General features: G+C 43.3%; 1 protein-coding gene across 4 annotated transcripts; it reads left to right on the top strand.

Annotated features, from left to right (window-relative positions):
• The first annotated feature begins 8,562 nt into the window (after positions 1–8,562).
• ZBTB24 (zinc finger and BTB domain containing 24) lies at positions 8,563–21,281 on the top strand. Of its 4 annotated transcripts, XM_039237386.1 has the most exons (8): positions 8,563–8,707; positions 9,161–9,214; positions 9,388–10,358; positions 13,286–13,453; positions 14,196–14,279; positions 14,975–15,058; positions 18,696–18,777; positions 19,707–21,281. In XM_039237386.1, exons 3-8 carry the CDS (start codon positions 9,416–9,418, stop codon positions 20,422–20,424), a joined length of 2,079 nt encoding a protein of 692 aa, XP_039093317.1. In that variant the 5' UTR covers positions 8,563–8,707; positions 9,161–9,214; positions 9,388–9,415; the 3' UTR covers positions 20,425–21,281. The 4 variants fall into 4 exon arrangements, 3 of the variants coding, with proteins under 3 accessions (XP_039093317.1, XP_039093319.1, XP_039093318.1); XM_039237387.1 differs by lacking the exons at positions 8,563–8,707; positions 9,161–9,214 and adding an exon at positions 9,231–9,281; XR_005529338.1 differs by lacking the exons at positions 18,696–18,777; positions 19,707–21,281 and having other exon boundaries at positions 14,201–14,279; positions 14,975–15,057.
• The last annotated feature ends 898 nt before the right edge of the window (positions 21,282–22,179 follow it).

The raw sequence follows: 22,179 nt of genomic DNA, 5'->3' as shown, positions 1-22,179 counted from the left end.
AATTATTGTCATTGTGTCAGTCAGTGTTACTAGGGCCTTTCAGTGGCCTGACTCCTTTGTACACTCACGTATGTGTGTGTGTGTGTGTGTGTGTGTGCATATGTGTATACTTTACAGTATAAAAATATAGAAAACTCAGAAAAATCTTCTCCCTGGAGCTCAAGAACCCCCTAGCTCCATCCCCTACATGTACTTACACCCTACCTAGAATGTTTGCAGGTTGTTTTTTTAGCAAGTTATATCCGGAGGTCTATGTCCTAAGAAGGGAGAATTGCATTTCTGCCAAGAAAATGGAGGACATGCATCATTTTAAGACATGTTATTGAAATCTTCCTTTTGTTCATATTATTATAAATCTTCCATCAACCAGTACCCTGAATATGATGAAAGAATATTCTGACTGGCTGTTCAGAGTCCCTGAATTTTTTCCCTGAGTTAAGCAGTAGGAGGGGGAGACCAGCACATGGTGTTCACATGGGCTCAAAACTCACATCCTCAGGGCTCCTGGGTGGCTCAGTCAGTTAAGTGTCCGACTTTGGCTCAGGTCATGATCTCATGGTTCATGGGTTCGAGCTCTGTGTTGGGCTCTGTGCTGACAGCTAGCTCAGAGCCTGGAGCCTGCTTCAGATTCTGTGTCTCCCTCTCTCTCTGCCCCTCCTCCACTAATACTCTGACTCTCTCTCTCTCTCTCTCAAAATAAGTAAACATTTTTAAAAAATTAAAAACAAACACAAAAACTCCCATTCTCAAGGCCACCACCTCGACTGGGTGCTTCAGGCCAAGGCTGAGGCAGTGCCCATTTGACAGACCTTAAGACAAAAAGTAACATAACTACAGTAAATAAAGTATGGAAAATAGGGAAAGGATTTTGTATTTCCTTTCTTTTTTTTTTTTTAATGGCCCCAGTCAGACCCATCAAGTAAATATACTATACTTGCTCATTCCTCGTGCTAGACTGTGTACTGTTCTACTATATTAAAAACTGCTGTGCTGAACCTTTTCCCCCATCTTTGGGATTATTAGCTTGATACAAATTCTGGGAAATAAACATACTAGGTGGAAGGGCATGGATTTAAAAAATGAAGATAATACCAAGTGATAGTAAAAGAGTAATAAAATTGGTGCCCTTGGGTGCTCTTGGAAGCAGCATGAATGGCTGTAGTCATTTTGGAAGGCAGTTTACTGGTAGGAATTGTGGTTCATAAGAATTAGTGGGTGAAAAGCAGTCCCTTGTTGCTTTCATTCGAATTAATAGCAACACTGACATTCTTACAGATGCTAATCACCAGTTGCACTTCCTCTTTCATGAATTGTTTCTTCCTGACCTTTGCCTCTTACTCATTGGGTATTTTTTAATTGTTTTGCATGAGCTTTTTATGTAATATATGTATCAATCCTTCGTATTTGCAGTAAATGAGTCCTATTTTTTTATCAGAGTAAAACCTGTTCATCTTTCTTTTATGATACTGAATATTTTTCTAAGCTCTAGACGTTCTTCCATCTTCAAAAATTTAATAAATATTCTACTCTGTTTTCTTCTACTGGGTTGTGCTTGTGTGTGTATGTGTTTGTATTTAATTCTTTAACACTTCTAGAATTCATTTAGGGATATGATATGAGCTGTGGTTTTAAATTCATCAAAACTCGAAGTACTAAATAATGTAGTTTTAAAAGATTTTATTTTGGGGCACCCGGGTGGCTTAGTCAGTTGAGCGTCCAACTTCAGCTCGGGTCATGATCTCATGGTTAGTGAGTTCAAGCCCTGCATTGGGCTCTGTGCTGACAGCCCAGAGCCTGGAGCCTGCTTTGAATTCTGTGTCTACCTCTCTCTGCCTTTCCCCCACTTGTGCTCTGTTTCTCTCTCTCTCTCTCAAAAAATGAACAAACATTAAAAATAATAATAAAAACATTTTATGCTATTATGTATATTTCATTTATTCTCAATTCATTTTTTAAAAGTTTTCATAAATTTGGTGGTGAAAGGGAAGGAGTTCAAGAACAGAGAAAGAAATGAGAGATATATTTTACACATGCATGCCTCTGGCTAGTGTTTGGTGATTTTTTGTTTCATCTTTGTTTCTGCCTTTACAAATGAAGGCCTGACTAGAGATATATCCACAAAGCCTGGATGTCCATAATTATGGATGGTTCTTATGGAAGAATTCTTAGAGGGGTAACATCTGAATTAAATCAACCTTTCAGAATCAAAGCAGGTAAAAACAGAGAAAAAATAAAAATTGAGAATCTAACCACAGGGTGAAAGACATTCCAGGAATAAATAAACATGTGTATTTACCAAACCTGTGAACCAAGCATGTTGAAAATTACTCGGTCTATACAAGCATGTGTATATTTACAAGAAACTCTTCCAGTCTAGTCTAGGGTAGGAAATAAAAATGTAAACAGGTACACATCACCCCTATGAGATGCAGGAGGATGAGGCCTCAAAACTGGAGCTCTACTGAATTAGTGCTGTAAAATCTCTGTAAAGTGCTATATTATCCCTATAAAGATGCCCCACTGGCACTGAACAATGTCAATTACTCTTCTGTTCCCCTCAAATCCATTTAAGACATAATCTTTGGACTATAGTTTCTGCCTGCTACAGTCAACCATTATAGCCTACAAGGAAGTTTTGGTGCCCTGCATAACGACAAAGGACTTCTACCAACCTCTAATTGCTAGATGATCCTGACTTTCTCTTTCCTTTAAACTCCTGCTGGGTTCTACATTGACCCAGTTCACCAAGAAGCCAGTGGATACTGGGCTTCGCTGTAGTCCTTGCAGCTTCCAGGGCCTAAAGATGGGGAAGAAGGGTGGAGATTGAATTTGGAGGGGAAAGAGAAAACAACCTGGAAAGCCTCTTATCTATCAATATTCACTCTGTACGGGATCTTATAATAATAATTTATAATCTATACTCTGAGAACTCCAATATTAATATTAATATCGCAAATTCTACTCTCACCTCTGAACTCTAGACTCTTCTCTACATCTGCGCACTGTATATCTTTAATTGATTATCTAACTGACATCTGAAATTTAATATGTCCACCCCATACTTGCTATTCACCCAATTTCTCTCTATCCAGTTTTCTCTCAGATTAGTTAATGGTAATACTGTACACTCCGTTGATTTGGTCCCAAACCTAGAGATGAACCTGGATTGCAGTCTTTCCTTCACTCCCCACTCCCTACTCTCTCCGCAAGTCCTATCGAAGACTATCTCCACAAGTCTGGGCTCTTCTCACATTTTGTCCTGCTCTCACTAACTTTCCATGCTTCTGTTCCTATTCCTCTAGGATCTGCCTCTATCTAGCACCTGGAGCAGTCTTTAAATAAATCAATCAGGTTTCATCATTTCCTTTTAAAAATCTTCTAATGGCTTCCCACTTCAATTGAAATAAAATCCAGACATTTCACTCTTGTCACATGTGTGGTTAATTGTATGTGTCAACTTGGAGGGTGGTTTTGAATGAGATTCAAATGTAAATCAGTGAACTAGACTAAGAAGATTGCCCTCCATAATGTGGGTGGGCCTTATCTAATTAGTTTAAGGCCAAAATAGAACACAAAGGGCAGCCTGCATGAGTAAGAGGGAATTCTCCAGCAGTCTGCCTTCAGATTTCGTTTGCACTGTCAAGTCTTCAGGGTCTCAAGCCTGTCAGCGGACACTGTGATTTTAGACTTCCCAGCCTCCATAATCATTGAGCCATCTCCTTTAAATAAATGTAAATCTCTCTATATATCCCCTTGGTTTTGTTTACCTGGAGAACTCTGGCCCATGTAGCATAAAACACCTTGCATAACCTAGTTCTGCCTAACTTTTCAGCATCTTCTCCATTCTTTTTTATCTGTTCCCTCTTTCTTTTGGATTGACTAGAACTTTTTAATTCCATGACTCCTCTAAAGTTTTCAATGGTATGCATTCTATTTCTATCCACTTAGTAACTGTCACTATTCTTAACATGCATGCTTAGTCTGAAGGTAATATCTCTGTCCTTAAAACATTTACTACTATTCACCAGCTTGCCATCTTAAATGCTGTTTTATTCAATATTTCAAATATAGTTTATTATCCAAATTATTTTCCTTTCATAATCAGTGTTTAGATTTCCCTCATGTTTGCTATTTTTCTGTCTGTCGGCACTCTGTCTGACATCTCTGACTTTCCTTGTAGGGTTATTTTCCTTCCTATAATAGGGGCTTATTGGGGATTAATGCTTTCAATTTCTGTTTGTCTTAAATTGTTTTGATTTTGTCCTTGCTCCTTATGATAATTTCATGGTATATAAAAAAATAGACAATCTTAATAGGCTATATCTATTTTAAAAATTGAATCAGAATAGAAAGTACCAGACCCAGATGGTTCACTGGTAAATTCTATTAAACCTTTATGGAAGAAATTATATCACTTCTCTACAATCTCTTTCAGAAGATAGAGGCAGAAGGCTATTTCCTAATTCATTCTATGTACTACTACCCTAATACCCTAATACCAAAACCAGACAAAGACATTACATGAACGTGGATGTAAAAACCCTCAACAAAATATTAGCAAATTGAATCCAATAAGTTAAAAAAAAATTATACACCACAACCAAGTGGAATTTATCCCAGGTATGCAAGGCTGGTTCAACATTCAAAAATCAATTAGTGTTATCCACCACATTAACAGGTTAAAGAAAAAAAAAATGGTCATATAAGTAGATGTAGGAAAAGCATTTAACAAAATCCAACACTCATTCATAATAGAAACTCTCAGTGAACTAGGAATGGAAGACAGCATCAACTTGATAAAGATCATTTATAAAAACTTGCAACTTATACCATACTTAATGGTGAGAAAATAGAAGCTTCCCCACTAAGATAAAAAATGAAGTAAGGATGTTCCCTCTTACCACTCTTTTTCAGCATCATACTGAAAGTCTTAACTAATGCAGTAATACAAGAAGAAATGAAAGATATATTGATTGAGAAGGAAGAAACAAAATTGTCTTTGTTCACAGATGACATGATCATCTGCATAGAAAATACAAAAGAACAGTAACAACAAAAAATCTGGAATTAATAAGTAATTATAGCAAGGTGGCAGTATACAATGTTAGTATATAAAAGTCAATCACTTTCACATATGCCAGCAATGAACAAATGGACTATGAATTTGAAAACACAATACCACTTATATTAGCATCCAAATAAAATGCTTATGAGTAAATCCAGCAAAATATGTACAATTTCTATATAAGGAAATCTTCAAAACTCTATTGAATGGAATCAAAGAACTAAATAAATGGAGAGATATTCCATGTTCATGGATACTAAGACTCAATGTTGTGAAGACATCAGTTCCTCCCAACTTGATCTGTATATTCAGTGCAATCCCAATCACAATTTCAGGAAGTTATTTTATAGATACTAACATGGATTCTAAAGTTTATATCGAGAGGCAAAAGACCCAGAAGAGCCAGCATAATATTGAAGGAAAACAACAAAGTCAGAAGACTGACACCATCCAAATTCAAGACTTATTACAAGGCTATAGTAATCAAGACACTGTGGTATTGTCAAAAGAATATACAAATAGGCCAGCAGAACAGAGAAGAGAGCCCACATAATTATATACAGTCAACTGATCTTTAATAAAGGAGCAAAGACAATACTCTAACAAGATAGTCTTTTCAATAAATGGTGCTGGAACAACTGGACATCCACATGGAAAAAAATTAATCTCTTACACACTTCACAAAACCACCTCAAAAAGGATCACAGATCAAAACGTAAAATGCAAAACTATAAAATCCCTAGAAGATAACATGAGAGAAAACCTAGATGACCCTGAGTACAGCAGTGACTTTTTAGATACAACACCAAAGGCATGATCCATGAAAGAAATGATTGATAAGTTGGACTTATTAAAATGAAAAACTTCTGTTCTGCAGAGACTCTGTCAAGATAATGAGAAGATAGGGGCACCTGGGTGGCTCAGTCAGTTCAGCATCTGATGCCTCATTTTGGCCTAGGTCATGATCTCATGGTTCATGAGATGGAGCCCTGCGTTTGGCTTTGCCCTGACAGTGGGAAGCCTGCTTGGGACTCTTTCTCTCTTTCTCCCCCTCCCCTGCTCTCTCTCTCTCTCTCTCTCTCTCTCTTAAAATAAATAAATAAACTTTAGAAAAAAAAAGAAAGAAAAAGATAATGAGAAGACAAACCACAGACTGGGAGAAAATACTTGTAAAAATATGTATCTGATTAAAGACCGTTATTCAAAAAGAACTCTTAAAACTCAACAAAGAAAATGAATAACCCAATCTAAAAATGAGCAACAGCCCTGAACAGACAATTCATCAAAGTATATATGCATATGGAAAATACCCACATGAAAAGATGCTCCATGTAATGTCATTAGGGAAATGCAAATTAAAACAACAAGATTTCTATGGCTCCAAAGCTATTTTACTACTCTCATTTCAATTCCCTCTATTTTTGGCTCCTAACTTTCTTTTAAGCTTTGTTATTGCATTTTCCGTTTTCATTTCTGGCTATCCTGTAGTAGAACTGTTTTTCATAACTTTCATAAAAGGCTTTCATAATTTAACTTGCCATATTGTCAGAATCAGACATACTTTCCAATGAAAATTGTCAGATAAAACACAGGATGCTCAATTAAATTTGAATTTCAGATGATCACATAAATTCTTTTTAGTGTAAGAATGTCCCATGCTGTATTATTCATTGTTTACCTGAAATTCAAGTTTTGCTGGATGTCCTATGTTTTTATTGGCAAAATCTGACAACCTTGCTTCCCATCATCTCCTTCCATCCTTCCCCCTCATTGACTATGTTCCAGGCACACAGGCCTTTCTTTTTTTTTTAACTTTTTAAAAATTATTCTTAACAGAGACAGAGCATGAGGGAGGAGAGCCACAGAGAGAGGGAGACACAGAATTGGAAGCAGGCTCCAGGTTCTGAGCTGTCAGCACAGAGCCTGACGTGGGGCTCGAACCCACGAACCATGAGATTATGACCTGAGCCGAAGTCAGTCGTTTAACCAACTGAGCCACCCAGGCGCCCCCAGGCCTTTCTGTCCCTCAAAAGTAGCAAGCTCATGTCCAGTCTCAGAGCCCTTATGTTTGCTTTTCCCTTACCTGGAACGCTTTTATTCCAGATCTTCATATAAAAGATGGCTCAATATCATTTAGATCTCAGCTCAATGTCACCCTACTAACTTCACTTTCCCTGCCAGTTTTCATCATCAGTCCTTACAAAGCATAACACTTTCTAAAGTTATATTATGTGTTTACTTGTATTTTTGTCCTTTCTCCTCTTAGTAGAATGTAAGCCTCATGAGGGCAAGGGCCTCGTTGCTGTATCCCCAGCACCTGACACACAGAGCCTGGCACTTAATAGGCACTGAATACATGTTTGTCGGATGAATAATAGGTGAAGGTCTACTGAAGGTAGAGCTGGCTATAACAAAAAAGAACAACAAATATCTCAAGAAAAGTCGATATGGAGCCTAAACAAAGTCTCTGCGATGAGTGGCAGATGCTGAAAGATCCCCCAGACCCACCTCCTTTTACAGAGCTTGGCTATAGTGGGCAGTGACTAAAACAGGCATTGGGAGTGTGGGGCTTAACTGGGCCCTGAGTTATCCTGGCCTGTTGGCCTGAGGGCCTCGGCAAGAGCAGGGTTTCTCCTGCAATTCTTTGACAGTGAGAAGTAATGGGCCAGCTGGTCCTCAGACTGACTTCTCTTTCTGCTGATGTAGAAGTCAGGCAGAGCACCCCATCCTACGTGCAACCTCATAAATCCTGGGGTTTAGAGGCAATTCAGGACAAAGGGAACACCTCAGAGAGGGGCTAGTGTGATACAAACTAGTAAAATTTTAAAAGAGCCAGGCTGGTCTGAGTAACGATAATGGCAATTTTAATCATAATAGATACGAATTAAACCAGACACCAAATCCATTACCTACCTAATCTTGTGCACCCAGCCTAGCTGACACTAATGTTAATACCTCCATTTTACAGGTAAGGTAAACAAGATTGAGAGGATAAGCAATCTGCCCACGATTATTCAGTACTCAGATCTGTCTGACTAGATAGGGCGCCTTTCTTCACCCCCTTGGACTAGGCACTGTAAGTGGAAGGAAAAGGAGAAGCCAGGTGTGAAAGATAATTAAGAGGCACATAATAATAATTATTAGCATTACATGATGACGATAATGATAATGGTACTGATTGTAAAGGCGATTTCATTCACTCCTCGCGCACTGGAGACCTTAACGTGAGCTTAGGCATCTGGGAAGAGACAAAACTGATTAAGGTGTCGGTGAGATGATTCTAAGATGACATAAAACTTCCATAATTGCCGAGTGACAACGCCACGCCCCATCCACCGCCCCCAAGTCACCGCAAACGCTGGACCTGCCCGGGATCTCCGGGCGGCGCAGCCCCGCCCCGCCCCGCCCCGCCCCGGGCGCCTCCTCGGGCCACGTGGTCCGGCGTCCGCGCGCAGGCTCCCGGCGCCGGCGCTTCCGGGTTGGCGGTGGCTGCGGCGGCGCAGGGACAGGAGCCCGGGCGACGCAGGCACCCCGGCGGCGGGTTCTGCGGAGCGGGGGGCCTGGGCGGCCTTGGCTCGGGTGCGCCAGCCCGGCAGCCGGGTGGGCCGGCCGCGATCCGGACCCCGCTGGGCTCCCCGACAGGTAGGTCCACCTGAGCCCGCTGTCCCGGGGCGCGGGACCCGGGGCCGTGGTGAGTGCTGCCCAGCCGTATGCTCCCCTGTCCCGCCTGAGGCGCCCAGGCCGGCAGTGGGGGGCCTCCCGCGCGTCCTGCTCCCGGCTCAGCGGGCCCGGGTCTCGGGGGAATCTTCTGCCCGCAGCTCCGCGCGCTGTCTGCCGCCAGCCTGGGCGATCGATCGTGCCATCCTTCCGAAGCGAGGCCCGATGCGCCTTAGGTTATTATTTCATTGCAGCTACCCCCAGATTCATTTCGTAATTTTCTTGGTCCCTTTTATATGCTTTCACAGACGAAATGTTTACTAATGCGTGAAATCGAGACACTGTAGTTCCCATTCTGATTCTGTGTTGCAACTATGGAAAGTTGGTGCTGGGGAAAGGACTTTAGAGATGGTTGATTTCCATTCCTTCATTTTACAGAGGAGAAAACAGACCCTGAGAAGCAACATGGATCTTGGAGACTCGCCCAACTAGGTAACAGTACAAGGATGAGAATCCCAAGCTCAGTTCTTCTTAAATCGACTTCTGAAAGTGACAAGTGGTAAAATTCAGTTAACAATGTGAAGTGAATAGTAGGTTTGTTTGGGCTAGGAATAAGCTTGTGAGAGGATGCTTCCCTGTCTTTAATCATTATTTTCTTATTTCAGGCTTCGTGCTGCTTGGCTTCTAAGGAAAATGGCAGAAACATCATCAGAGCCTTCTGGGCAGCTTGTCGTACACTCAGACACTCACAGTGACACTGTTCTGGCCAGTTTCGAGGATCAGCGGAAGAAAGGCTTTCTCTGTGACATCACTTTGATCGTGGAGAATGTGCATTTCCGGGCTCACAAAGCCTTACTTGCTGCCAGTAGTGAATACTTCTCAATGATGTTTGCTGAAGAGGGCGAGATTGGTCAGTCCATTTATATGCTGGAAGGCATGGTTGCCGACACGTTTGGTATGCTCCTGGAATTTATCTACACGGGGTGTCTCCAGGCCAGTGAGAAAAGTACAGAACAGGTCCTGGCTACCGCTCAGTTCTTAAAAGTCTATGACCTGGTAAAGGCTTACACAGATTTCCAGAATAATCATAGCTCCCCAAAGCCAACGACTTTGAGCACTGCTGGTACCCCTGTGGTTGTTATTTCTAATAAGAAAAACGATCCTCCAAAGCGGAAACGGGGAAGGCCAAGAAAAGTCAACAGTTTGCAGGAGGGGAAATCACAACTGGCTCCAGAGGAAGAAATACAGCTGAGAGTAAACAATTCAGTTCAAAATAGACATAACTTTGTGGTGAAAGAGGGGGACAGCGGTGTACACAATGATCAGAGTCCAGCAAAAGACACAGACGATTGTGAGCCAGGTAGAGGGGAGGAAGTGCCCGCTGAAAAAGATGAGAATTGTGATCCCAAGACCCAGGACGGGCAGGACAGCCAGAGTCGATACAGCAAGCGGAGGATTCGGAGGTCTGTCAAATTGAAAGATTACAAACTTGTTGGGGACGAAGATGACCAGAGTTCAGCCAGAAGGGTCTGTGGAAGGAGAAAGCGCCCCGGCGGCCCCGAGGCCTGTTGTAAGGACTGTGGCAAAGTGTTTAAGTACAATCACTTTTTGGCAATCCACCAGAGGAGCCACACGGGTAATTATACTTTCGCAGCTTACTAGAACATGTTTGAGAGTAATGATGACAATGATAGCTTTCATTTATTGTGCAACTTCTGTGTGTTGGGCATCATAATAAGGCCTTTATACATGTTACTGCGTTTAATTCTCACGACAGTCCTATGAGGTAGGGAATGCTATCCCCATTGTACAGATGAAGAGACCTAGTCCTAGAAATAACTCACCCAGGTCATCCATGTAGAGACCGAGCTGGGCTTTGAACTCAGGTAGCCTGATTGTAGAACCCTCTTCTTTTATTTGGAGTTGTTGGTTCAAGGCTTTTATGCCCAGGTATCACACTCTAGCCAGATTTACTTTGCTTTCTGATTCTTGAACATTGTCCATCTTGACCACAGCTGTGCTTTTGCCCAGGTCTGTCTGGACAGCTTTCTCACTCAGCTGTCTAGCTGTGATTGTCCTCTATTCGATCCCTCTAACCAAGCACTGGCCAATTGACCATTTTGTGAAAATGGAAACATTCTGTATTCGTACTGTCCAGTATGGTGGCCACTAGCCACGTGTGATTTTGAGCACTTGACATGTGAGGAACTGAATTTTTAAAATTGATTTAAATGGCACCATATTGGACAGTGCAGTCCTGGCAGAAATCCCTTTCTCCTCTGAGCCCTCTCTTAAACACTTAACTCACTCTCTTTTGGGTTATTGTAAGCTAAAGTATAGGGACCGGTAGTTAAGTCTCCTCTTCCCACACCTTGCTGTCATCTGACCCAGCATCTAGCCCTGTGGTTCTCATCCTGGCCACACATTAAACATTTTTTTTTATGTTTGTTTATGTTTGAGAGAGAAAGTTTGAATGAGGGAAGGGCAGAGAGCGAGAGGGAGACACAGAATCTGAAACAGGCTCCAGGCTCTGAGTTGTCAGCACAGAGCCTGATGTGGGGCTTGAACTCCAGAACAAGATCGTGACCTAGACCGAAGTCTGACGCTTAACCAACTGAGGCACCCAGGTGCTCCCGGGCCACACATTAGAATCATCTAGTGTGACTGGGCCACACATTACAATCATGTATCAGTGACTGGGCACCAGCCCTAAAGCTTCTGATTTAATTGGAGCCTTGGTTTGAAGGATAGATTGAAAACCTTGAAATCTGGTTCTTTAAACAAGGTAGACATTTCGGAAATATTTGTTAAACTGTAATAGAGGCTAGTTTAAAGAGTTAAATAGTTCTGTAAGATTTGTTAAGGAGAACAGCATGTAGGATCTTCCCTCTTGCACCCAGTGTTCTGAAATTTTGCAGTGAATCACTTGCATGTGTGTCTGTCTTTGTCCATTTCGGTGGCTAACAGTAGATCCATACAGTTTGGAAACTCTGTCTTTCAATTCCAGAAAATTCTTGGAAAGTATTTCAGGAATGATTTCTCCTATCGGTTTTCTGAGCTCTCTCTTTCTGGAACTCCCTGGTGTCTGGATGTTGAACCTCCAGACCCATCCTCCAATGTCTTTATCTCCTATTTCCCATCACTATTGGCTCTACTTTCTGAGAGATTTCCCTTTTATCTTTCAACACTTAAAGATTTATTTCTACTGTTTTACTTCTAGAAGCCCCTTTTTATTCTCTAAATTCCTTTTTAAAACATTTTTTTAAATGTTTACTTTTGAGAGACAGAGCGCAAGTTGGGGAGGGGCAGAGAGAGAGGGAGACACAGAATCCCAAGCAGGCTCCAGGTTCTGAGCTGTCAGCACAGAGCCCAATGTGAGGCTCGAACTCATGAACTGAGATCATGACCTGAGCTGAACTCTGCCACTTAACTGACTGAGCCACCCAGGCGCCCCCTTTTTTAAAATTATTATCGTGAATCGTCTTTTTGGTTCATGGTGACCACATTAATAACATCAGCCTCTTGTTTACTAGTTTTTAATGTTTTCTTCCCCTTGGGCAACTTCTGTTTTTTGCAAGTTGCTTTTTTTTCTTATTTATTTTGGTATCTGTTTCAGCTACTAAGGCCTTTCCTGAATGGTGGGTTTTTAAAAATCATATTTGGGGTGTGTGGGTGGCTCAGTCGGTTAAGCATCCGACTCTTGGTTTCGGCTTAGGTCACGATCTCAGAATTCATGAGTTTGAGCCCCTAGGTCGGACTCTGCACTGACAGTGAGGGGCCTGCTTGGGATTTTCTCTCTCCCTTTCTCTCTCTCTGTGCCTCCTCTGCTCACACTTTCTGCCTTTCAAAAATCAATCAATAAAATTAAATAATTAATTAATTAGAAGTCATATTTAATCCTATGTTGGAACAGTTGACTGTAAGTTACCTTAGTTCTGGAGAAGGCCTGTAGATGACGGCCTCACGGGGGAGGGAAATGGGGGGGCGTGGCTGCACCCCACCTCTTCACTGTCACCTGGCATCGCATCTGCAGCCCTCCCACCCTGGCCCACCACATTCCAGAAGACATTCCTGTCTAGAGCAGGAGCAGAGAAGAAGGCTGGGCACAGCCTCATCACTCCAAAAGTAAACTTGGACTTACTGTCCCTGGGACAGTCCCGTTCCACTGTGCCTGGAGACCCACAGCCCGGAGACTGTTTTACCCTCTCCAGAGCACAGTCTCTGGCCTTTGTTGGGGAGCTGGCCAGTCCTCTAGGGGGTCTAGTACCTTTGAAACAGACTGTCGTTGGTCCTCACCCGCATCTTCAGAGATCACTTGGGCCGCCAATTCCTGAGCGTTGTGGAGGCTGTGTCTTAGACTGTGTCTCAGCCCTTCTGACTGCTGGCATTGGGTTCGTCTGTTCCGGCTTGCCAGAGGTCATTGCTGATGTTTTCTCTCTAGTTCCTGGGCCTTTTGATTGTACGCCCTAAAGAGAAATCCCTTTATTGTCATTTTAATTTAGGAGGAAACAGAAAGATGTGCATATCCTTGCTTACCCTGTATTTCTGGGGCTCTTATTCCAGGGGAGCGGCCTTTCAAGTGTAATGAGTGTGGAAAAGGCTTTGCCCAGAAGCACTCCCTGCAGGTCCACACCCGGATGCACACCGGTGAGCGGCCCTACACCTGCACTGTGTGCAGCAAGGCTCTCACCACCAAGCACTCGCTGCTGGAGCACATGAGCCTGCATTCAGGTAGCTGGGGGAGCGCCACAGGGCCACTTGCCACCGGGTTCTGGGGTGGGCGTTACCATGATCAAAAAAGGCTTTTTTCAGCCTGGTGTCACCTCCCTCCCCCCCCCCCCCAGTGTCAATGAACAACAGAATTGTGCCTTTGCCAGACCGTAGTTTAAAATTCTGCACAGCATTGGGGTGCCTGGGTGGCTTAGTCGGTTAAGTGTCCGACTTTCACTTGGGTCATGATCTCGCAGTTCGTGGGTTCGAGCCCCACATCGGGCTCTGTGCTGACTGCCAGCTCAGAGCCTGGAGCCTGTTTCAGAGTCTGTGACTCCCTCTCTCTCTGACCCTCCCCTGCTCACACTGTCTCTCTCTCTCTCCTAGAAATAAATAAAACATCAAAAAAAAAAAAATTCTGCACAGCATTGAGTCTTAAAACTAGGGCTTATAAACTGGCTGTCGGGGGCTCAATGTGCAGACATTTGTTTAACCCCCAGAATTTAGAATTTGGCAACTTTGGGGGAAGCTTGAGCGTTCCACTTCTACCCCAGTCTCCACCACTCCCTATTGCCTTATATACCTTTGCACATTTCTGTTCCTGTGGTGGACTCTGAAGGCATTTGGGTTGGTAGGCAAGTCCACTTGTATCATTCATAGAAAATGGGGACCTGGGCCCACTGTGCTACTTACTTTATCAGTGAGCATTCTAATTCTTTACAGTTTATGCATGTTTTAGTGTCTTTGTTTTTTTATTTGGCAGGACAGAAGTCTTTTACCTGTGATCAGTGTGGAAAGTATTTTAGCCAGAAAAGACAACTAAAGAGCCATTATCGAGTTCATACAGGTACAATAAAGTGAGAGAAAATTTGGATTTTGATTGATTGGAGAGAAATGCAAATACAAATTACTTCTGAAACCCCAGGGTCCACTAGTGGAAGATGAATTCGTATGTAGGGAAAGAATCTTAAAAAGCGATCTAAATTAGATGTCCTTTCCTTGTGTTCTTCTCACTACCTTGGGATTTATTTTTAAAATTTTTTGTACTACAGTTTTGGTGCCACACACAGAAACACAACAGAATGGACATCTTTCAGAAGTGCCACTTGCCTACGAGGGTGCCAGTTGACTGGTTTTTAGTGGTGCCTAGACAGAAGCTTCCTTACCCCATAGCTGTCCGTCCAGGCCCTCTCCTGCCTAGCTCTGTCCATTGCCTTTTTTTCCTCTCAACTGATAAGAAATGAATGAGGGGTTGAGAGCGACATTTGAGATCGGTTGGCCACAGTCACACCGATATTTTCCAGGGAAGAAAGAGATTATGTTGAGGGAGAACCGAAGAATCCCAGCTGTCCCAAGCAGTGAGTTGAGGTACATAGGAAAATATTAACTGTTACCAAATTAGTAACAAAATTACTGTTGTTTTATTAAAGTACCATATTTAAAGTGATTATTTTTCAGGGAAGTGCTTTAACACAAATCACTGAAGAAATGCAGGGAGAGAGCGCATATATGCACTGACACTTTTTTTATTGTTGCGACAAGGCCACTCATTACCGGAATGCAGCCATTGCCATCGCAAATTCATGGATGTGTCTCAGCTAAAGAAACATCTACGAACACACACAGGTAAAACTGCCGTCTCGTCCATTCTCTCTGGTGCACTTCATGCTTTTAGGAGAGTGAGGTCGAGTCTCCCTCCACAGGCACCATTTATTATAAATTGGATGGGAATTTTATGATGTCATCTAAAAGTCCAAGGCGGAAGGCTGTCAACACCATTCTGTGCGGAATCCACTTTGAGGTGGCTTACAAGTCTGAGTCTGGTTCTGTGTTTCACTCTTAGTGTACTTCAGCCTGGGAGATGACGGAGATCATTTTTATTTTTTAGAAAAGGAAGCAAAATGAAACAAACACAAAGGTAGCATGGGCGTGAGCGTCTTCCATTTCCTCCCCCAGCACCAGTGGTTATAACGTAAGCATCGTAAGCATCGCCACCTCTGGGAAAATCCGCTCCAGGGATAAAGAGGAGGCAGGATGGAACAGGGCACGTGTATCAGATTGGTTTATGCTGCTTTGGACATTTTCTTCTCCAAACACAAAGAGTTTCTCCTTAATTTGTTTTCTTAAAATAAGTATCTCATGGGGTAGGCATTCTGTGGAAATGGATCTCTATACATTCTTACTATAGATGGTTAGCTTGAACAGGTTCTGTGAAATTTAATTCACTCATTTAAGACATATTTACAGAACAGGCACTGGGTACCTAGGCACTACCTAGGCCCTGAGGAAACATCAGTGAATGGGGTGGCCAGACCCCCTGCTGTTGAGGGGCTACCATTTGACCCAGGAAGACAGAGAATAAATGACTACATAACATGTTAGGTGGGGCTCAGTGCTGTGAAGAGCTAAATGCAGGGTAAGGAGGCATGACATGGGAAGGTAAGCTGCCCTTTTACATGAGGACTTGTGTGGGAAGGCCTCACTGATGAGGGGACACCTTGGATAGATAATCTAAATGCTCTGGGGAGCAGGAGCACCTGGCCAGCTCAGTCTGTAGAGCATGCGGCTCTTGATCTCGAGGTCATGAGTTCAAGACCCCCATTGGGTGTAGAGATTGTTTAAATAAATAGGCTTTAAAAAGAAAAAAAAAAAACATTTGTTTTGAATGCTATGGCGAGCGAGCCAGTCATTGTAGCTGTCCAGGAGAGGAGCATCACAGGCAGAGGGAATGGCAGGTGCAAAGCCCTGAAACATAACGGTTTCCAGCTTGCCAGAGAAATGCCAGGAGGCAGTTGTGACTGAGGCCAAGCCAGGGCAGTAGAGGTAGGAGGGCTTGGGTAGGTGGATAGCAGAGGCAACGAGTTTGTATAACACAGGGCTCCTCAGCCTAGCTGCATACTTCAGTCACCTGAGAAGCTTTAAAAAAGAAAAAGCCTGGTCCCAACCCCAGAGATTCTGACTGAACTGACCTGGGGTAGAGCCTTGGACCTATTTGTAAAAGTTTCCTCAGTGATTCTAGTGTGTGCACTCAGGTTTCAGAATGTTGGAGGCCACGGTGAAGACTGGATTTTACTCTGAGCTTGAGGACTTTAACAAGAGCAGGGATAGGAGGTGCCTTAAAATTTTAATAGTATCATTCCGGCTTCTCTGTGGGGAGAGACAGGGTGGAGAGACCCATTAGGAGGCTGCTGTACTAATCAGGGGCTAGCAGTGTGTGGTAGCAGTGGACGTGGTCATAGGTGGTCCAGTCCGGATATATTCTGAAGGACCGTATGTTCCTAGAAAGAATTTCCATTGTTTAGGGGCACCTGGGTGGCTCAGTCGGTTAAGCATCTGACTTTGGCTCAGGTCATGATCGCACAGTTGGTGAGTTGGAGCCCCACATTGGACTCCATGCTGACAGCTCAGAGCCTGGAGCCTGCTTCTGATTCTGTGTCTCTGTCTCTCTCTCTCTGCCCCTTCCCCACTTTTTGCTATGTCTCTCTTTCTCTCTCTCAAAAATAAATACATGTTAAAAAAAAAAAAAAAAAAAGAATTTCCATTGTTTAAAACAGGCAATAGAAGGACTTTCTGAGATTTTGTAAACCCAGATGGCATTGAACGGTAGTGTGAACATTGTTAATGTTTCCCACACAGAACTTTCCATGACAAGCAGGTAGTCAGTCTTTGAATCTGGAAACAAACTGCAAACAGTGTGGGCCCTGATTCTGGTTTGGGAAGCTATGGAAAGAATGGCAGTGGCCTGGCTTTGGATTGGTGAGAGGTGATCATGCAAAGATGCAGATTCACCCAAGCTGGCACAAGTGTCCTCTGCCCTGATGGAGCTCAGAGAAATGTGTCGCATGCATTTTCCAGTAGAGGCTGTGGAAGGGAGGCTCCCTGGCTGACCTCCACTTCAGAGTGCCCTATCCATTGCTGCTACCTACTTCAATGGGATTTTGTTCTTGCTTTTCTTTAAATTCATAGTTCCCTTGCCTGCATTAGGACCACTGAATTTTGTTTCTGGAGGACGGGGCAGTCTGTTGGTAGTATGTGCAGCGTACAGTCTAACACTGAATAAATGCTCTTGAAGCTTTGTGGAGTTCCTCTGGGAGCCTGCACCGGTCATGGGTGGGCCTTCGTTTCCACCCTGTGAAATTCATTCATTCGTCAGGGATTTCTGGAACAGTGTGCCAGGCCTGATTCTGGGCACTAGAGTACTAGGAGTGGACAAGCCCACAAATTCTCCTCCTAAAAATGGGAGAGACTGGTAATAAATGGCAAGTACAGTGTGTAAGGTGGGGTTAGCATCGTGGGAAAACTGATTCGGAGGAGGGGACTAAGGAGTGTTAGGGGTAGGGGACAGTGCTTTCGGTGGTGAGGAAGTCTCCTTCCTGGTAAATGTCGTTTGAGCAGGGACTTGAAGGCAGTGCAGAGGGATAGAGGCCCTGAGGGGAGCCATGCTGGGGGATGCCTGGTGGGAGCTGGAGCCCTGCGTGGCGCTCGCTCACTTGCTCAGGGTGTGTCCAGCATGCCTGGGACCCGAGCAGCGAGCAAAGGGAGAGTACCTGGTGAGGTCAGAGAGGTTTAGGGGTAAGGACCGAGTGTGGCGACCCATCTGGGATGCCTCCTGGCCCTGGGGCTTTGGCTTTATCCCCCGATGGGAGCCGGCAGCCTTTGGAGTGTTTGCAGCAGACGTGTGAAATGATCTGACTGCCGGCAGGGTCACTGTGGTCCCCGCACTTGGGGGCAGCAGGGAAGCTGGAGAGAAGCGGGGAGACCTGTGCGGCTGCCGCAGAGACAGTCCTGGGCCTGGACTGGGGGTGGCGGTGGAGGTGTGACAGGTGGTCAGATTCTGGATACGCTGGAAGGTAGGTAGAAATGTCGATAGTACGTAAGCCACCGTAGAGGACCGGGGTCCTTAGGGAGGTCAGCAGGGCTACCTGACGGAGCAGGAAGGCGTGACAGTTGTGCGTGATCTCAGGGTGGGACCGTACAGGAGTAACTGTGGTGAGTCCTCTTGTTTCCCGTGTGTGATCACGTACCTCCTTGTTTCCCTTTGTAAGAAAAGGAAACTATCTTACACTCGCTCTGCATCCTCTTGGCTCTTAGCACACGGTGCTCAGGTATGGAGTAGGTGCTTGGTAAGGGCTTAATTCCTTCATGCTCGTTGAGGAATCAAGTGGTATCGCCTTTTTTTTCTTTATATGGTGAAACTGTGGGGGTGATTATTCCTTTTTGCTTCATGTTGGATGTATATTTCTAAATGCTTTCCTGTTTTTAGGTGAGAAGCCATTTACTTGTGAAATCTGTGGCAAATCTTTCACAGCAAAGAGTTCTCTTCAGACCCACATCAGAATCCACAGGTAAAGTTTTGCAGATATTTTTCTCATATGGGAGTCCTCATTCAACCCTGGCGTTCAGTCGGGTGACGTATGTTACCTGTACAGTCCTTTTCCCCAGATTATTACACAGGTAGAACCTTCTGTGTAGTTTACTGTTATCTTTTCAATTTTTGCCCCACTTAGGCAAAAATCGGGAAAACTGGCTCTGGCCAGCAAAAGTCTGCACGTTTGATTTCATTTCTTGAACTTTTATTTTTGGGCTGGGGACTGATCCAAAGCTTAAATTCTTCAGTCAAAAGTAAATAATTAAATTTATTGTTTTCTGAATAAACGTTTTTGTTCACACAGCTTCCAGATTTGATTTAGTAGTTCTTCTAAGACAAGGGTTACTCAAGTTTTTAATAGTGAAATCCATCATATATACTTAATTGAAGTCCATCTATATATACTTAATTGGCCACAAGAGTCTGAAAATTGCCAATGAGGGGATGTCTGGTTGTCTCAGTCCGTGGAGCATGGGACTCTTGTTCTCGGGATCGTGAGTTCAAGCCCCACGTGGGATATAGCGATGACTTAAAATTTAAAATCTTTAAAAAAGAAATAAAGTTGGCAATGAGAACTAAAAACAGAAAGGAACTTTATGTGTGATATATAAATATTTGCTTTCTTATCTGAAATACAGACTATGGAATCATAAAATTTTATTACATCTAACCCAGCCCCATCCACCACCCTTACTCAGATACCACCTCCACCCTTTCCTCTTCTTTTAGGATTAGAAACTAAAACCCATGCAAGTTGGGACTTGCTCTGACTCCTTAAGTTAGTAGAAGAACCCATGACTTATGATTCCCAGTCGAGTTAATTTTTCCTCTCTTCTTGACTTCTTCTCCTTATCAGGAAGTAACAGACAGATCTGTTTTTAAGATACAGTGTGTATTTTCTTACAGAGGAGAAAAGCCATACTCCTGTGGCATATGTGGCAAATCCTTCTCTGACTCCAGTGCCAAGAGGAGACACTGCATTCTGCACACGGGCAAAAAGCCTTTCTCCTGCCCTGAGTGCAACTTACAGTTCGCTCGCTTAGACAACTTGAAGGCTCACTTGAAAATCCACAGCAAAGAGAAACCTGCGTCAGATGGCAGCGGCGTGGCTGGCAGTAACAACACTGAAGAGGTCAGGAATATCCTTCAGCTGCAGCCCTATCAGCTCTCTGCATCAGGAGAGCAGGAAATCCAGCTTCTTGTGACCAATTCTGTACATAACATCAACTTCATGCCTGGGCCTAGCCAAGGAATCAGCATTGTCACCGCAGAGAGTTCTCAGAATATGACCGCAGACCAGGCTGCTAATCTCACACTGCTCACACAGCAGCCAGAACAACTACAGAATTTAATTCTTTCAGCCCAACAGGAGCAAACGGAACACATTCAGGGCCTCAATATGATTGAGAGCCAGATGGAGCCTTCACAGGCTGAGCCGGTGCACGTAATCACACTCTCCAAGGAAACCCTGGAACATCTCCACGCCCATCAAGAGCAAACAGGGGAGCTCCACTTAGCAAGTGCTTCAGATCCGGCTCAACACCTGCAGCTGACGGAGCCTGCTCCCCCGCCACCCACTCACCATGTGCCCCCGCCCCCACCACTCAGCCAGGAGCAGAGCTGACCTGTGAACATGTGTGACTTGTCGGTCTCTTCCCAGTAAGCCAGATCCTTCCAGAGATATGATGGCCAGCTGCTAGTTCTAATGCTTTCCATCCAGGCAACAAGACATGTGTGTTTCATACCTTGTGTGTAGTCCAGTTTGGAGTTAGCATTCGTCATTGAGGAATGGTTTTCGTCTTTATCTACATCTCTTACGGTCTTGGATGATTTTTATTTGGGGGCATTGATTTAGACCTCTCTAAGTCATGAATGTTCATGTCCACAGCTTAGGGCCTTGCTGACCTTCCCAGTTAGATTTTTTAGAAAAAAGGAGGTCATATGTTGGCTGAGTTGGGTAGAGTGGTTTCTTTATTTCTCTTAGGTAATACCATCGCTTGTATAAGACAAGTCAGGGCTGAATGTGACAGATAACAACTTTGGAGAATCTGCCCTTTTAATACCTTCTAATCCCATAAAACAGAGTAACTCAGCATTTCATCTCTGTGTGGTACAGTGGGCTCTTTATGATTCAGAGACATGTAAACTAAGAGTCTATTTTAACTCAAAATGAATATAACAAGAAAGCCAAAAAGTACAGGATTATTTTAAAAATTCTGAACTCAATTTTTCTGAGAAACATGGATTTACATATTTTTGGGGGGGTTACATATTTTTTTAAAAGCAGGCTATTGAAAATTTAATTTAAAAGTCTAATTAAAGAGTGGAACTGGGATCAAGACAGTCAGCCCATAAATTCCAGATTTTTGTCAGCAGTGATAATTGTTCTTTCTGATGAAGTTAAAGCTTTCTCAGTTATCCTGGAATATAGAATTTTATTCAGTGTATTTTAAATGTCAAATATACTCTCCTGAATTCTAATTGATCCTGAAAATGATCTGTGTATTATGTATGATAATTTTGTAGAGATGGGACCTTATAATCTATTTTTATTGCAGAGTAAGTTAAATCTCATAAAATGGACGCATCATTTTAAAAAGTAAATATCTTCTCATTAAAAAAAATTTTTTTGAGCCTCTGAACCATAGTAGCCAGTCTATAATTGTTGTACGGTTTTAAATAATTGTCAAAAGTTGAAATTATGTTTGGGTTGGGTTTTCAAGCCCAACACAGTAAAGAGTTTGATTTCTTTCTCTCAAGTAAACCGGTAGAGGGTTTTGGAGAGCAGAGGATGGGCACTAATCTATCCAAGTTGACATAATGCTGGTGGTGCATAGGGGTAATCTACCCTAAAATTAACAGGATCTTTCTTTTTTTTTTTTTTTTTTTTTTTTTACAAATAGTTTATTGTCAAATTAGTTTCTACATAACACTCAGTGCTCATCCCCAAAGTGCCCTCCTCCATGCCCATCCCCCCCTCCCCCCCACATCCATCAGTCCTCAGTTTTTGTCAGCATTCAAGAGTCTCTCATGGTTTGCCTCTCTCCCTTTCCCCCACCATTTCCGCCCTTCTTCTCCCCCTTGTTCCTCCGTCAAGTTCCTCCTAATCCTCCTATACGTGCAAACATATGGTATTTGTCCTTCTCTGCCTGACTTATTTCGCTCAGCATAACACCCTCAAGGTCCATCCATGTTGCTACACATGGCCAGATTTCATTGTTTCTCATTGCCATGTAGTATTCCATGGTATAGATAAACCACATCTTCTTGATCCATTCATCTGTTGATGGACACTTAGGCTCTTTCCATGTTTTAGCTATTGTGGAGAGTGCTGCTATGAACATTGGGGTACATGTGCTCCTATGCCTCAGCATTTCTG

The sequence above is a fragment of the Hyaena hyaena genome, unplaced genomic scaffold, assembly GCF_003009895.1.
Source record: "Hyaena hyaena isolate Hyena2069 unplaced genomic scaffold, ASM300989v1 scaffold_123, whole genome shotgun sequence".
Taxonomy (NCBI): Eukaryota; Metazoa; Chordata; class Mammalia; order Carnivora; family Hyaenidae; genus Hyaena; species Hyaena hyaena.
Note: the sequence above shows the minus strand (reverse complement) of the source record. Positions and strands in the feature narration are given on the sequence as shown.